Source organism: Sus scrofa, chromosome 5, assembly GCF_000003025.6.
Source record: "Sus scrofa isolate TJ Tabasco breed Duroc chromosome 5, Sscrofa11.1, whole genome shotgun sequence".
NCBI lineage: Eukaryota > Metazoa > Chordata > Mammalia > Artiodactyla > Suidae > Sus > Sus scrofa.
The window spans coordinates 10,577,141-10,593,899 of NC_010447.5; the positions used below are offsets into that span (position 1 = coordinate 10,577,141).

At 56.5% G+C, this 16,759-nt stretch overlaps 1 protein-coding gene across 3 annotated transcripts; it reads left to right on the plus strand.

Annotated features, from left to right (window-relative positions):
* On the plus strand, positions 4,674-16,656 carry SSTR3 (somatostatin receptor 3). 3 transcript variants are annotated; one of them, XM_005663799.3, is made up of 2 exons: positions 4,674-5,334; positions 10,586-16,656. In XM_005663799.3, exon 2 carries the CDS (start codon positions 10,621-10,623, stop codon positions 11,884-11,886), a length of 1,266 nt encoding a protein of 421 aa, XP_005663856.1. In that variant the 5' UTR covers positions 4,674-5,334; positions 10,586-10,620; the 3' UTR covers positions 11,887-16,656.

Genomic DNA, 16,759 nt, shown 5'->3' on the forward strand with positions numbered 1-16,759 from the left:
CAGGGGGTTAAGAATCTCACTGAAGCAGCTCCGATCGCTGCAGAGGTGCAGGTTCAATCCCTGGCCCGGCATAGTGGGCTAAAGAATCTGGCGTTGTTGCAGCTGTGGCATACGTAGCAGATGTGGCTCGGATGCAGCCTGTGACCTAGGAATTTCCATATGCAACAGGTGCCACCATAGAAAAAAATCAACCCTCCCCCAAACAAAAACCCAAAGGACAATTCACTGAGTACCCCAAACTTTCTACTTGGTGTTGGGGGGGGGGAATAGTGCCCAAGCATTATAAAATTTCAGAAATTTAGGGATAAATCAAAGATCCTAGAGACTTCTCAAATAATGCAAAAAGCTATGTAAAAGTATACACACAGGATTGAAAATATGAATAAGACTGGAAGCTAGAGACACGAACAGATGCCTTCCACCATCTGAGTCAAAGTCGAGATTTACAACCTAGAATCCTAAACCCAGCCAAGCTGTCAACAAGTGTGAGAGGAGAATTAAATGATTTTCAAACCTGCATCCTTTCTCAGGGAGTTACTAGAGGATGTATGCCAACAAAATAATGGAGTGAACCATTAAAGAGGAAGGCATGGAATTCAAGAAACAGAATTGAACACAGGAAAAGGTTGAAGGAAGGGAGTTCCCACTGCAGCTCAGTGCAAATGAACCTGACAATTCTCCATGAAGATTCGGGTTTGATCCCTGGCCTCATTCAGTGGGTTAAGGATCCAGCATTGCTGTGAGCTGTGGTGTAGGTTGCAGATGTGGCTCGGATCCCGTGTTGCTGTGTCTGTGGTGTAGGTCGCAGCTGTAGCTCTGATTTGAACCCTAGCCTGGGAACTTCCATATGCCGCAGGTGCAGCCCTCTAAAAGCAAACAAACAAACAAAAAAATGGAGAGAGAATCCCAGGGTGTCAGCTGTGCACAGGTGTTGGGAGAGCTGGGACAGGTAGGAGGAACTTAAAAGGCTCCAAGAACAAATTCTGAGATTAGACCCTGGAAATTCCATTTCAAGTTTTTATGAAGCTGCAGGAGTGTATGGAAATACTTAGTTCAAGGAAACTAAGATTAAAAAAATAAAACCAAGCAAATGAAAAAATGAGGCGCTTCTTAACTCCTGACTGAGCAGGAAATAATATTTACATTGCATTAATAATGGAATCACTGAATATGTATTTAACAGAAAATATTTTGAGCGGATGGGGAAAAGGGACCGGCGTGTGTAAGAAATCTGAGGTCCTCCTTTACCGTAATAGGAAGCCTGCAGGTGATGGGTAACACTGGGGATTCAAGCGATGGAAAACTAAACCGGTATTTAGCAAGATGGAGATAAATAAAAGAGAAATAGCTGAGAGGGTGGAATTGCTTCAGAGATACAGAGTGGGTCAGCGCTATGGGAGGACTCCTAATTTTTGCTGTTACAAGTCTTTTTAGCACTTTAGGTTTTGTTGTTGTTTTAAGTACATTTGATTTATAGTGTTTCGTCAAGCTCTGTTGTACAAAAAAGTGATCCAATCACACATACTCCCCTTAGCTGCACAGTAGGATCCCATCCATTCCAAATACAACAGTTTGCACCCCTGCAAACTGCCCCCCAAATGCCAATCCATCCCATTCCGTCCCTTTCCCTCCTCCCGCCCCACCAACCCCAAGTCTGCTCTTGGCCATGATCTGTTTCTAGCACTATTGGTTTTTAAAGTGTACTTGCAAACAGTACTTTGATGAAAGCAAATAAAACATAATTCCATTACAGGGGTTCGCTGGTGGCTCAGCTGGTTAAGGATCCAGGGTTGTCACTGCTGTGGTGCGGGTTCGATATCCCTGGCCTGGGGACATCCGCATGCCGTGGCATGGCTGAAAAAAAAAAAATTGCATTATAGATAAAAAGGGATCCCAGTGGAGGGAGCATCAGCGAATGAAAAGTCTTCAGAGAGGACTTCCTTGAGCAGCTGACGCCCTAAATCTATTGAAGCCTAAACAGAGGCTTAGGGAATAGTCCGTGCAAAGGGCCTGGGGCATGAGTGAGGTTCAGCCTGAAGACCACAGCCTTAAAATAGAAAGGTAAGGGGAATGGGAATAGGAGCAGGCAGAGGCAGTTTACATGAGTACTGGGCCCGGGTGGGGCTGTGGGTTTCATTCTACAGCAGCAGGTAGCTCTAGGATGCTCTTAAGGGGCAAGCGTAACTTTTTTTTTTTTTTTTTTTTTTTTTTGTCTTTTTAGGGCTGCACCCGCCGCATATGGAAGTCCTCAGGCTAGGGTCGAACTGGAGCTGTAGCCAGCATACACCACAGCCACAGCCGTGCAGGATCCGAGCTGCATGTGCGATCTACACCACAGCTCATGGCAATACCGTATCCTTAACCCATTGATGGAGGCCAGGGATCAAACTCGCATCCTCATGGATACTATTTGGGGTTCATTACTGCTGAGCCACAACGGGAACTGCCTGGCATAACTTGTTTTTAACGGACTCTTTTTTCTTGCTGAAGAGGGGGTGGGGGCAGAAGCAGGGGGACCAACAAGAGGTCAATGTGGTTTGGCTCAGAAGAGAGACTTGGGTGGATGGAGAGCCGTGGACCGGTTAGAAAGATGAGAATTCAACAGAAAAGCAAAAAGGCTTGGTACGGGGAGGAGCGGGGACAAACGGAAGGGTATTTGACCTTCCCAGGAAGCTTCGGGGCAGGGTGGGAAGGGGGCCACTGCTTATCCTGAAGAAGAAAGTTTACAGAGGAGTTTTCACAAAGTCATGCTGCTTAATGGAAGCAGATCAGGGGCTCAAGCTCACCTGCCCTGCCTGCTAGCCCATCTTCCCTGACTACAGGAGGTGTCCCTGGGAACAGCTGCTGGGTAAAGAGGTTACCGCTCTCATTCTCAGCAAGGCTATGCAGTAGGTGTTGAAGACGAGGGACTGAGGCTCAGAGAGGTTGAGTCACATATCCAAGGTCACACAGCCAGTAAGGAGAGAAACTGAGGTTCGACCCTAGCAGAAGCCAGCAGGGGCTGACCAACCAGAGGGTGGGACTCTGTGACGAAGCCCCATGGGCTGGGCTGGAAAGATGTTTGGGCTTTTGTCTGGTCTTATTTGAGGGGACAGTAGCTGCGTCCCCGACCCCCTGTGTGGTCAGCTTTGGCCCAGGCATTGTGAGGCAGGGGGAGAGGAGAAGGCCCTGGGCTGGCTCTCAGGGGTGGGAGGAGCCTGGGCCCCAGCTCCTGGAAAAGGACCTGTGTGATGGCAGGGGCTCATCATCGGTCTTGGGGAGCCTTCCAGTCTGAGGGTGGAGACACGATCCTAGTTTCAAGGAGGCCAAGGTCTGATAGGAGAGACACGGGTGGGCCTGTGAGCCCCCACGGAACACCAGGCAGACACAGCCGACCGTCCCTTCCTGGCTGTTCCCTCCTCCCCTTGCCTCCTGAGAAAGGGTCAGGGCGCTCAGGTGCGCAAGGTACTGAAGGGCTCACCTTGGGCACGTAGCCGTCCTGCCGCTCCATTCACCAGCTGTGTGATCTGAGCAAACTGCTTGCCTTCTCTGAGCCCCGGCAGCCGCATCTGGAAACCAGGTACCCTAACACTGCTCACCATAGGCCGTGGGGTGGCCATGGAGCCTGGTGCCGTATGGGAAGCAGTTGGTTCAGGATGAGGGCTTCGTGACAACTGTCATTGCTAACGGATCCTTAGGGGCGTATAATGCTTATAATGAAAGAGGAAATTAAGAATGATCTAAGCCACTGTCCCCATGATCCAGACGAGAAAACTGAGGCTCAGAGAGGGGACAATTTACCCGTGGTCCCATGGCCAGTCAGCACAAGCTGGGGCACGGGATCCAGGGCCAGCCAGGCCTTTGCTCAGGCTCCAGACCAAACATCTAAGACCAGGGGGTCGGCAAATCGGGCCTAGGAGGCAAGCCTGGCTCACCGCCTGTTTCTGTACAGCCTGCCAGCTAAGCCTGCCAGACCATTTGCCGTCCGTTTGATGAAAGGAAATGCTAACTTTGAACTCCAATTAAGGAAAACGTTATCCCCTCCAAAAAAACGCAGTTCCACTCTTCTCAGTGGTATATCTGTATTTCCAAGCAGTCCTCCACTGTTAATATGACCTTTGAAGTTTGGCCAATGTTTTTTTATATCTGAATTTTGTTATAAATAGTGGACATTTGTGCTCTCCTGTACAGCAGCTTTGATTTTGCCTCTTGGCCCCTGAAGCCTGAAAGTGTCATTCTTTACTCTGTCCTTCTATTGGTCACCCTGCCTGGGGCTCCTCCGACTCGACCAGGCTCTGGACTCACCCACCGACTATAGGACTGTGGGCTCCCCTCCCAGGGCTCACCCCATACCCCCAGCCCTCCTCAGGGCCCCGGCCTTGGGGCCCAGCTGTCGCCCTGGCCGGGGGAGGAGGATATATACCTTGCTGGCCTGGGAAGCATCCGGCCCCTGGCTCTCAGTCCCCAGCTTCCCTGAGTACCACACTCTCGTCTCCAACCCCCTGCGGGAGCCAAGGCCAGCGTGGGTGGCTGAAATCTCCCCGGTAACAGGGTCTGCCCGCACCCCCCAAGCCTCCTCCCCTAACCTGCCGCCCCTCCTCCCTCGCCCGCACCTGCGCTCCGGCCCCGCCTCCAGGTCCCGCCTCCCGGCCCCTCCCGCACCCCTACTCCGGCTCCCTCCTTCCCTGGCTCTCCATGTCACCATCTGTGGCACAATCCTTCTCTGTCACTCTCCCTGCCACCCCCTCCTTCCCCTCCCTCCTCCCCTGCGCGCTCTCCCTGCATCTCTCTGCATCCCTCCCTCTCGGCCCTTCTCTTGCTCTTTCCTCCTCTTTCTCTCCTCCTGTCAGGCATTTCTCATCACTCCCCCTCATTCTGGCTTTCCACCTACTCGCCGTCTTCTCTCTGTCTCTCCCTCTCTCTCCACCTCCGACCCACCCCTCTTTCCCCTCTATTCCTATTGGTTTCTTAGAGTCCCCTGTTCCCCATTTCTCTTCTTTTCCTTGGGAGCCTTCTCCCTCCATCCCCGCTCCCAGGCTCCCGCTTGCAGACCCTCCATTCCTGTCCCTGCCTCCCCCCCATCCCCACCAGGACGTGTCCTGGAGATGGGGGGTGACGCACCAGGCGCCGGTGGGAAGTCAGGGCCAGAGACCAGATGGGAGCGGCTCTGTGGGCAGATGTGGCTGCCACGGGCCTAGGAAGGGGCCCGGTCCCGTGAGCAGTCTAGAAGTGGGCATTGTGTGGGGAACCCGGCCAGGGGGTGCACGGGCACACCCAGGGACTGGGCAGGGAGAGAGGGCAGCAGAATGATAGCCGGCCTGGCAGCAAGGAAGGGAGCCCTCACCCTGTGGGCAGGTAAGGAGGCTGGGGCCTGGATGGGGTCCCGGAGGGTGGGGTGCCGGAGCTTACCCTCTGCCCAGGGGGAACTTGGGAGGCTGGGGCTGGGGGCTGGGAGAGGACGGGAAAGCCCAGGGGAGAAGGAGGGCTTCTTGTGACTTGGAGTATGGCAGGGGGACAGTGGGGGGCGGTGGGGGGGGCGGCATTAATTTTGGAATCTCGTGCCACGGATCTAGAATCTTGGAATCACATAACAGCAGAGTGTCAGAGCTGGACAAAACCAGATGCATCACGGCATTTAGCCTCCTTGGTTCACGTGCCAGCCTTTCTGAGCTCCCCCTCCGTGCTGGGTGCTGTGCTTGGCATATTCCCATTTTAATCTTTACAACAACCCTGGGTGGTGGGTATGCTTGAGTTCATTTCAAGAGGAGGAAACTGAGGTCCAGAGATGGCAAGTGAGTTGCCCAAGGTCACACAGCAATTCGGCGTCATTGCTGGGTGTCAGAACCCAAACCCCCAACCTAGGGTCTGTGGGCTGGTGGGGTGTGTTCCTGAGGGTCAGACCCCAGGTCTGAGGTGGGAGTGAGGCAGTTGGCACTGATAATCTGGGCCTCTTCCCAGGGGTGGGGGCGGGGGCAGGCCCAGGGGAGCAGAGAGCAAGCAGACCATAGAGCCAGCTGGGACTCTCAGGCTGCATCGTCCAGGGCTGTCCCAGTCTTTGATTTCTCTGTCCGAGGCCTTCTGGGAGGCCTGTGGGGCCAGGAGATACTGATGGTTGAGGAATGGACAGAACTGGGTTCAACTTCTGGCCCCCCACTCACCAGCTGTGTGACAGCTTCATGAACCTCTCTGAGCTGCAACTTCCTCCCCGCCCTCCCGGGCTGGGCGAGGATCTCCTGGCGCCCAGGAGCAGCTCCCCACCTCGCTCCAAATTCTACTCACCCAGCTACTTGGTTGCTCACGCATTTGCAGAGGGCCTGGGTGCTCTGTCAGGTGCTGGGCTTACAGAAATAAATAACTCAGAGTCCTGCGTTCCCAAAGCCAGCACTTTCGAGGGGGTGGGGTGGGAGACAAACGGAGAGCAATTCAGGGCCCGTCCTGAATTGCTGGGGGGCTCAGGGAAGCCCCTCACCCTCTCTGGACCCCTGTTCCCTCTGGGAGAGTCCTCTGAGGAGTCCGCCCCCGGCTTTCGGGGAAGCTAATGCCAAAGATAAACCAGACAGGGAGAAAGAAAAGAGCCCTCCTCTCCAAAGGATGAACCAGATCAGGCACCACACTCCGGCTCCTTAAAGAAAAGGCGGCATCTAAATTGCAGGTCTGACTTACACCCCTGGAAAGCTGTAATTTCCTTGCTGCTGGCACTCCAGCCCGTTAAACTTTGGCAGGGAAGATGGGCTCCGATAAGGCTGGAGGCAGGGAGTCTTGGAGGGACAGGGGCTCTGGGAGGGGCTCTTTCATTCTCTTGCACAAAGGCAGGGCCTGGCTGGGACACTGTGTTCTCGCCAAGGCCATGTGTGTTAGCACGTGTGCCTGTGTGTGGGTTTGTGTGCGTGTGTGCGCACATGTGTGTGCTGGGGCAGGAGGGGCCGCCCTCAGAGCTCACCCTCAGGCTCCCCCGAGGGCTTCTGTCCCTGCAGCCTGGAAATTAGGTTGGCCTGGCTCTCTGCTCCTCTCCTGGGAGCCTGGCGCTCCCCCCACCTCCTCCAGCGCTGGGTCGTGATTGGCCATCTGGGGGGGAAGCTGTACAGAGGGCCTACACCCACTCTCGGGGAGGCAAAGCGGGTGGCTGGGTGACGTGGGGCTCTCCGGGGAAGTCTGGATACTAAGGCCCCAGATTCACAGTCCCGGGTCTCAGAAGAGCTGGTTCCAGCATTCCAGAATTCATACCTTCTCTGATCCCAAGACACAGAGGCTAAAACTCTACAACTCAGTTCTAAGATTCTAAAATTCTACTTTGGGGTCTCTAAGTGTCTAGAGATTTGACTCCATGATCCTCATAGTTCAAAGGCCTAAGGAGCAGTGAGAAGAGCTCTGAATAGGCAGGCTGGATGCAGGTGCAGTGACCAGCTATGGCGTTTAGACAAGTGTCTTCTCCAGGCCTGGCCTCAGTCTGCTGGCCTGGGAAATGGGGAGGGGGTGGCTTTAAAAATCCTCCCAGCTTTGCCCCTTCCTAGCTGTGTGACCAGAGCCCCTGGCCTCAGTTTTGTTCCCTGTCTGTACGTGGGGACAGCGCTAATGGATGCAGCATGTCACTACTTAGCCTGAAACCTGGCAGTCGGGGCTCAGTGACCGGGGGCTGGCAGCCCTGAGAGGATCCTTTGAGCCCACTGTCCACACTGGCTCTCCTTTAGTGCCTGGGGTGAGGGCAGGTTGAAGGCTCTTGGAGGAGCAGAGAGGGGGTGCTCAGAGCCTGGCCAGCCTGGGGAACCATCACGAGGAGCCAGGGCCGAGGGGTTCTTTGCCATTCTTGGCATCTCCCCACCTAGCACTCGGAGCCCTTGGAAGCCCCAGGTCATTGGGCAGAAGCAGCCAGGCACCCACCAGGGGTGTTTGCCCTGGTGCCTCCCCTTTCCAGGAGCTTCGCATCTGAAAAGTGGTGTCCAGACAGGGAGATGCCCCCCCTGGAGGCTTTTCAGGTCCTGTATGGGGCGGGGAGGAGGACACTCGAGGACGGCTCCACCGAGACCTTGTTCTCCCTTGGCATTTCTCTAGGGAGAGTCAGAGCAGCCAGGGAATTGGAGAAGCCGCGCGGCGGGGGCAGAGGGTGTTCATTGGGAAAGAGGGGAGGAGGTCCAGGCCCCAGAAAAGGCTCCAGTTTCCAGCCTTGGCCTCTACCTGGGTCTCCACGGAGCCGGGAAGTCCTGCTGCAGGAGACTGGCAAATCCTGAGGCAGGGAGCCTCTCCCAGCAGCGCCTGAACCCCCACTATCAGCGAGTCCTCTGCAGAGAGCTCTTTGCATTCCATGTGTCCCCCCAAGCTTCCCTGATGCCCTGGGGGCCTCCAACACTGATGCAGAACTTGTGCTTGAAGGACAGGGATGAGGGAGGGGCCGGAGCTGAAGATGAGCATCTCCAGGCTTAAGGAGGGTCAGGACTAGCAGGGCAACCGGGAGAAATCCTGGCTCCTCATAACACACGGGGGTGTGGGAAGTAGGTGCTCACGGCGTGAGTGGGGTGCTGGTTCCCACGGTGCCGGGCAAGCTCTTACTCACGCTTCAAGACCCACCTCGTGTCCTCTTTTCGAGGGAGCCCACCCCACCAGCACGGTGCTGGGATGGGGGCGGGGCGGGGACAGGGGCGGGGGGGGGGGCGGGGGAGGGACGGCGGAGGTGGCTATTCTTTACTGATCTCCAGCCTCTTATGAGTTTCTCCACCACCGGTCCAGCCTCGGGAGCAGAAGGGGCCCCAGCCGCCCATCCCCCAGGTTCACAGCCAGTCATCCTGGGCAGCGCTTTGGTGGGGGCACAGTGGGCTGAGCCAGGCCCAAAGGGCCCTCAAGGGCTTTGATTTGCATGGGAGGGGACTCCATTGGGAATCCGAGGAATCTGGTGGACGTGTTGAGCTCTGCCAGAAAAAATAAGGACACATTAAGGGATTTATGGCCCCTCTGAAGTTCATCTGGACACCCAGGTTCAAGGTTAAGCAGTGCTTTTTTTTGCATGTGTGTGTGTATTTTGTTGTTGTTGTTGCTTGTGTTGTGTTTTGTTTTGTTTCTTTTTAGGGCTGCACCCAAGGCTAGGGGTCAAATTGGAGCTGGAGCTGTCAGCCTACGCCACAGCCACGCCAGATCCCAGGCGCATCTGCATGCTGCAGCTTGCAGCAATGCTGGATCCTTAACCCACTGAGCGAGGCCAGGGATCGAACCCACCTCCTCACAGACACTATGTCAGGTTCTTAACCCGCTGAGCCGCAAAGGGAACTCCCTAACATAATAGTGCTTTTTCAAATGGGACAGCTGGACCCTGTTGGGAGGTATCTTAGTCTGTTGGGGTTGCTGAAACAGGATACCATAGACTGGGTGGCTTAGAAACAACAGAATTTTGTCCCTGACCACTCTTGCGGCTGGGAAGTCCATGATCGAGTTGCCAGCAGATTCAGTGTCTGGCGAGGGCCTGCTTCCCTGTTTATAGATGGCTGTTTTCTTGCTGTCTTCTTGTGTGGCAGAAGGGACAAGGGGGTTCTCTGAGGTCCCCTTGAGAAGGGGGCTATTCCCATTCGTGAGGGCCCCACCCTCGTGACCTAGTCACCCCTCCCAAAGCACACCCCCCCCAGTACCATCACGCTGGGGCTCAGGATTTTAATTTATCAAAGTTAAAACATGGGATCCACGGAGTTCCCGTTGTGGCACAGTGGTTAACGAATCCAACTAGGAACCATGAGGTTGCAGGTTCAATCCTTGGCCTTGCTCAGTGGGTTAAGGCTCTGGCGTTGCCATGAGCTTCAGTGTAGGTTGCAGACGTGGCTCGGATCCTGCATAGCTGTGGCTCTGGCGTAGGCTGGTGGCTACAGCTCCAATTCCACCCCTAGCCTGGGAACCTCCAAATTCCGCGGGAGCGGTCCTAGAAAAGGCAAAACAAACAAACAAAAAAACCAAGGGATCCACTTGGGGCTCTGGCAGCTGGGCAGTCCTAGGCAGACAAGGTAAGCAATCTTTGATAACATAAGAGCTCCCCCTGTGGCACAGTGGGGGGGGGGTGTAATGATCTGGCTTGCCTCTGCGGTGTTGCCAGTTAGATCCCCAGCCCGGCACGGTGGGTTAAGGATCTGGCATCGCCGCGACTACAGCATAATTTACAGATGCGGCTTGGATTTGATTTCTGGTCTGGGGGCTTCCATGTGCGGCAGGTGCTTCTGAAAACAAGACAAAAACAAAAGTTTGACACGTGCTGGTATGGAGGAAAGGGCTTATGCTGTCCTCAGCTGACTGAATGACCCCCTCACACAAATGTGGACATTTGTGGCGCACTCGCCCTGGGCACAGACCAGGCCAGTACTGGTTCCAGCTCTTGGGAGGCCAGCAAACCCAAGCCCCGTGTCACACCCCTGTTACGTGTTAGAGTAGTCACTGCCCCTCTCTGAGACTCAGTTTTCTCATCTGAGAAGTGGGGCTATCTGCCGGCTCCCCCTTGCTGGCCGTTGCAGAATGTGCTGGGACATGTCACACACTGGCCAGGCACCCAGGAAGTCTCCACGTTCAGTGTGACGGGGGAGGGGGCTAGCGAGAGAGAGCCATCCCCTGCCATGACCAAGCTATGCCCTCCCTCTTCCAGGCCAGTAGCTGACTGCTGACCGCCATCCCCCGGCCATGGACACCCCTGGTTATCCTTCCCTGGTGCCCACAACCTCGGAACCCGGGAACGCCTCCTCGGCCTGGTCTCTGGATGCTGTCCTTGGAAACGGGTCCTCGGCGCCGAGTGCGGCCGGGCTGGCTGTCCGTGGCATTCTGATTCCCCTGGTCTACCTGGTGGTGTGTGTGGTGGGCCTGCTGGGCAACTCACTGGTCATCTACGTGGTCCTGCGGCAGACGGCCAGCCCGTCCGTCACCAGCATCTACATCCTCAACCTGGCGCTGGCCGATGAGCTCTTCATGCTGGGGCTGCCCTTCCTGGCCGCCCAGAACGCCCTGTCCTACTGGCCCTTCGGCTCCCTCATGTGCCGCCTGGTCATGGCCGTGGACGGCATCAACCAGTTCACCAGCATCTTCTGCCTCACCGTCATGAGCGTGGACCGCTACCTGGCGGTGGTGCATCCCACCCGCTCAGCCCGCTGGCGCACGGCGCCCGTGGCCCGCATGGTCAGTGCGGCCGTCTGGGTGGCCTCAGCCGTGGTGGTGCTGCCCGTGGTGGTCTTCTCCGGGGTGCCCCGTGGCATGAGCACCTGCCACATGCAGTGGCCCGAGCCGGCAGCAGCCTGGCGGGCCGGCTTTATCATCTACACGGCTGCGCTGGGCTTCTTTGGGCCGCTGCTGGTCATCTGCCTCTGCTACCTGCTCATCGTGGTCAAGGTGCGCTCAGCTGGGCGGCGGGTGCGGGCACCCTCGTGCCAGCGGCGGCGGCCGTCTGAGCGCAGGGTCACGCGCATGGTGGTGGCCGTGGTGGCGCTCTTCGTCCTCTGCTGGATGCCCTTCTATGTGCTCAACATCATCAATGTGGTGTGCCCTCTGCCCGAGGAGCCTGCCTTCTTCGGCCTCTACTTCCTGGTGGTGGCACTGCCCTATGCCAACAGCTGCGCCAACCCCATCCTCTATGGCTTTCTCTCCTACCGCTTCAAGCAGGGCTTCCGCAGGGTCCTGCTGCGGCCCTCCCGCCGCGTGCGCAACCAGGAGCCTCCCGTGGGCCCTCCAGAGAAGACGGAGGAGGAGGAAGAGGACGGAGGGGAGCATGAGAAGGGGGGGGCAGGGAACCAGGGGGAACGGAAAGAGATGAATGGCCGTGTCATCCAGATCACACAGCCTGGTCCCAGCGGGCAGGAGAGGCCACCCAGTGGCACTGCCACCAAGGAGCATCAGTTCCTACCCCAAGAACCCTCGGCTGGGGACAAGTCAGGCCCACTGCACATCAGCTATCTCTAGGAGCCTGCGGAGGGCCGGGGTCACCTGAAGACAGGGCAAAGACTGCGGGTGCACATAGAGCATGCCACCCGAGGCGCCAGGGGCCCATGATAGGATGTTTGGAGGCCTGGGCTCTGATCCCCTTGCTGCTGAGACTTGCTGTGTGAGCTCAGATAGGTCACTTCCCCTCTCTGGGCCTCGTGTTTTCCTCTATGACTCAGGGATAGGGGGTATCTGCCTAGATGAGCTTCTCAGCTGAGAAATCTGGAGGGGCATCGCTGCTGGGCTGATCTTTCTGGGTGGAGCTGGTTAAGGGGGCAGGTGCCAACCGGCCTTCCCCTTCCAAGACAGAGCCTCCTGGTGGATCAGCCTGAATCTTGGGCCTCAAAGGGATAAACCAAGGCCTGGATTTCCTGGGCTCAGACTCAGGTTCACAAAAGAGGGAGTTGGGGCGCACATTGGCAGGGAGCTGTAGGGTAGCCCCCCAGGAGAAAGTCTTACCTGGTGGGGAGGAGGGGTGCAAGACTGCCCAGGCCCCACGTCAGCTCTCCCCCGTCTTGCTGCAAGGCCATGGCCCAGCTCTTCTCCTTTCTGGACCTCAGGCCTCACCTCCCGAACAACCCAATAACCTCCAGGCTCTCTTGGCCCCGGTGGTCAGTGCCAGGACTCCTGTGTTTCTGGACAGCAGGAGAAAAGGTGGATTTTCCAGGGAGCTAATTAAGTCCAGCTTCAGGGTCCCTGATGACTGGGGCCCTTCTGAGGCCTGGAGTCTAATTTTGTACTTGTCATTTTGTGTTCTTTTTCTTAAAGAGGGACGCCCCCCCCAGGAGTTCCCACTGTGGCTCGGTGGGTTAAGAACCTGACTAGTATCTGCTGATGATGCAGGTTTGATCCCTGGCCCTGCTCAGTAGGTTCAGGATCCGTGAGCTGCAGCTTAGGTCACAGATGTGGCTTGGATCTGGCATTGCTGCGGCTGTGGTGTAGGCTGGAGGCTACAGCTTCAATTTGACCCCTAGCCTTGGAACCTCCATGTGCCACGGGTGCAGCCCTAAAACGACCAAAAAACAAAAAACAAAAGACAACAAAAAAAAGAGGGACCCCCCCCCAGTTGCATAAGCCTAGCTCAGACTCTGTTGGGGACAGCTACCCAGTCTTCACAGCAGCTCACTTTGTGTCCTGTGGCTGTGGGGGTCCCTGGGTCCTCGAGGGCTGGGAGCCTCCTCACCAGAGAAACCCTCCCTGCTCCACCTGAGTGACTGAGACAGGAACTTGGCCCAGGCAGACCAAGCAGGGCAAAGCCGAGTGTCTCCGCAGGGCTGAGAGGAGAAGGCAGATGAGGAGGAGGGAGAGGAAGGGGGAAGGAGAGAAGACGAGGAAGGGGGGAGAGAAGGGAGAAGGAAGAGGACGAGGCGGAAGGCAGATCTGTTCCCTGACCTTGGAGCTGGCCTTGGTCCCTCTGGGCCTAGCCCAATTGCAACATCAATGAAACCGGGGTTGCCGGTGCCTGTCCTGATCAGACGCAAGGAAAGGATGCCATCAGGTGGAGAAGCGAAGGCTCCGAAAGCTTTGAAGCCAGGCCCCCTTGAGGGCCGGCAGTGCTGGCAAGAAGGGCCTTGATGGAAGCCTGGGGGCGGAGCTGAGAAGCAGGGCCTGACTCCCCAGAGAGGGTGGGAGGAGTGGAGCCACCTTGGCAGGAAGCAGGCCTGCTTGTCCTCTGCCTGCCCCAGAGGAAGGTCGGGAAGGCCCAAGGAAGACCAGACTAGAGGAGGCTGGAGGGACGCCAGAGGGAGAGGTCATGGTCCAAGGTGAGGCCTGGGTGGCCTGGACTTCTCCCAGAGATGACCCCTTAGAGCCATGGTGAGACTGGTCCTGGGGAAGGTGGTACTTCTGGCTAAAGCCTCCAACCCCGGACCCCACAGAGGGTAGGGGGTCCTCAGGAAAGGGATGTGAACCTCAGGTTGGGAGACCTAGACCTTCAACTCACCTCCGGATCCTGTCCAGCCTTGACCTCACCAAGCCTCAGGTTCCCCATCATAAAGTGGAAGGGGTTGTCCCAGCCTGCCTGGCCCCTGGGATTTGGGAAGAAGATGAGTCATTTGAGGTGAACTGCCATGTGCACTGCAGGGGGGGACTGATCATAAAGTGGAGCTGGCCCCCTGCCAGGCTGGGCCTCGACCTCCTTCTCCTTCATCAAGCCACCTCTCTGTCTCCGGCCCTTGGGGGTGAGGACACTATGGGACATGAGGAAGGGGGAGTTGGGGGTCAGAGACCAACTCAGGGAGGCAGGGCTTAGGGGAGACCAAAACCCCCTTCAGGGAAAAGGAAGTTTATCAAACCAGAGCTTGTGTGGAGGTTGGAGGCTGGAAGTCTCTACCTTGGTCCGGGGTTGCCCTGAGGAGGATCTGGGGCTCTGAGGGAAGAGGGTCCCTGCCATTCCGGCATGCCCTGACTTCCTGGCCAGCCCTGCCTTCCTGACTCCTGGGGCAAGGGAGCCTGTTCTACAAGGGTGGCTGGGAGGCCCCTTCTTTACAGAAATCTGACTCTAGGTCTTGCCAATAAAGATGGTGACACATGACAACAGGCTGAGGTCCATGCGTCTGCCCAGCGCTGTGTTTTTAGATCGGTGTGCGTGGGTGGGGGCATGTAGGAGCATCCTCCTCTGTCAGGATGCTTCTTCTATCCTGCCCAGGCCCCCTTGTGTACAGCCTCCCAGAGTCGTGGTCCCAGGAGTCAGGGAAGATGCTCCTGACAAGCCTTACCCTGCATCCTTGCTGATGGTGATCCAAAAGCAGTAGAAAGATTCTCTTCTTGTGTCCAAATATCAGATCTCATGGAAGAGAGCTGATTGGCCCCAACTGGGTCACATGGTGGTCCCTTGAGCCAATCACCAAAGACCGGTTGATAGAATGCTGTGATTGGCCAGGTATGGGTCTGGTGCTCATTTTTTCAGCCAAAGAGAAGGTGGGACACTGTGATGGACAGTTTGGCCTGACCAGTGAGGTAGGGGTTGGGTCAGGGACAGAGTATCAATGGCAAGGACAGATGAGCCAGGCAGCAACAATAGTGGAATGAGGGAGGGCATGTAAACACAGTGCAGGACACATAGTAGGTGCTCAGGGCATCTCAACCATATCCATGAGTGAATGTGTATTGGGGTGTGACACCAAGTGTCTGCCACCTCTGTGGCAGGTGTGCACAGGGTGGGAGCAGAGGAACTGTTGGCATACAAGGTTGCATGGGAGTAGGGCCTGGGTCAGGGTCCCCTCTCTGGATCCCACAGCCCTTCAGGTTGTGTCATGCTCATGTGCATGCCTGGGGGCGGGGGTAGTGTCCTGTTAGCTTTGTCGCTCACGGAAGGGACAGTGCCTCAGGCATCCGTGTTCCCAGGGCTTGGCAGGGCTATAGGCCCTTCATATGACTATTTGGAATAAATGAATGAATGGGGGAAATTCCATTTCATAATTTCAGGGGGAAACTTTCACGCCGTGACTCTAGACTTTGGATTTTTTTTGCAGTGTGGTGACCTTGAATGAATGCGGGGAGGATCGGGGACGGAAGGAGCTATATGGGAGTTGGGGGCTGGCATCTGTGGGTTATGGGAACCACAAGGAGTGTGGGCCAAGGGGAGGTTCTGGGGCTGTGCGCCTGAGAAGGCAGGAAGGAGTGGTGATGTCTCTCCTGCCTGATTCCTTCTCCAGACATCCAAGTTGCTCAGCCCCAAGACCTTACCTTGAACTTGTCTCTCAGAGGCTGTTGCCAGGCAACAGCCCATGGCCACCAGGCTCTGGACCAGGACTTCATGCGTCAACATCAGTACCAGCGGAAGGAGCAGGGAGTCTGCAGGGCCTGGGGTAGGGGAGGCCAAGGCCCCAGGACTTCAGGCCCTCCTCACCTCCAAGGGGTAAGGGAGACAGAGGCCACTGTCCCTTGGGGAAGGGGACAGCCTGAGTTCCTTAGAACTCCAGACACAGAAGAAAGAACTCTCAGGGTGGCAAGAACTCCGGGCTGTCATGTGAGGGGGTCTCTCTGGAGCTGTGCAAGGCCTCAGGGTGCTGGCCTGTCCCTGGCAGGCCCTGGGGAGACTCTTGGTGTGTCTAGTGAATGGCCGTGGGGCAAGAATGTCCCCTAAGTGTCATGAGACCCAAAGTTAGGAGGCCTGGGACGTAGGCCCACTCTGCCACCAACCTACTGCGCAGCCTTGACCATTCGCTTGACTGGTTTGGGCAAAGATCTTGAAGTTAGCAAAGATTTTCTGCACACTCACTGGGTTCCAGGTGCTGACACTGGGTTGGGAGGCCAGTAGAGGGAAACAGACATAATTTCTATGCTCGTGGGGTCACGGGCAGCCACACAAGTACATGTACCCCTATCCGTGGGGGCAGCTGTGCAGTGTGCTCTGGGGACGCCCAACTGGGCAAAGGGGCCGTGGCGGGGGCAGCACTGAGAGCAGCAGGTGAGTGTATGTGCTAAGGCCCTGGGGTGGGAGGAAGGCAGTGGATGAAAGGGAGAAAGGCAGAGATGAGCACCAACCGGGGGGCAGAAGCTGCATCAGACAGGACCTCCTAAGAGGTTAATTCCTGTTGTGTCCCCTTCTCAATTTCCTATGTTGGCGTCCCCATCCCCAGTACCATGGAGGTGACCTTATCTGGCACTAGGATCCCTGCAGTCAGAAGTAGTTACAATAAGGGGGTTCCCATTGTGGCTCAGTGGTAATGAACCCGACTAATATCCATGAGGACGCTGGTTCAATGCCTGGCCTTGGTCGGTGGATTAAGGACCTGGCTGCGTTGCTGAGAATGGTGGTGCAGGTCATAGACGCGGCTCAGATCCCGCATTGCTGCGGCTGTGGCGTCGGCCGGCAGGCAGCTGTAGCTCCGATTCAGCCCCAAGCCTG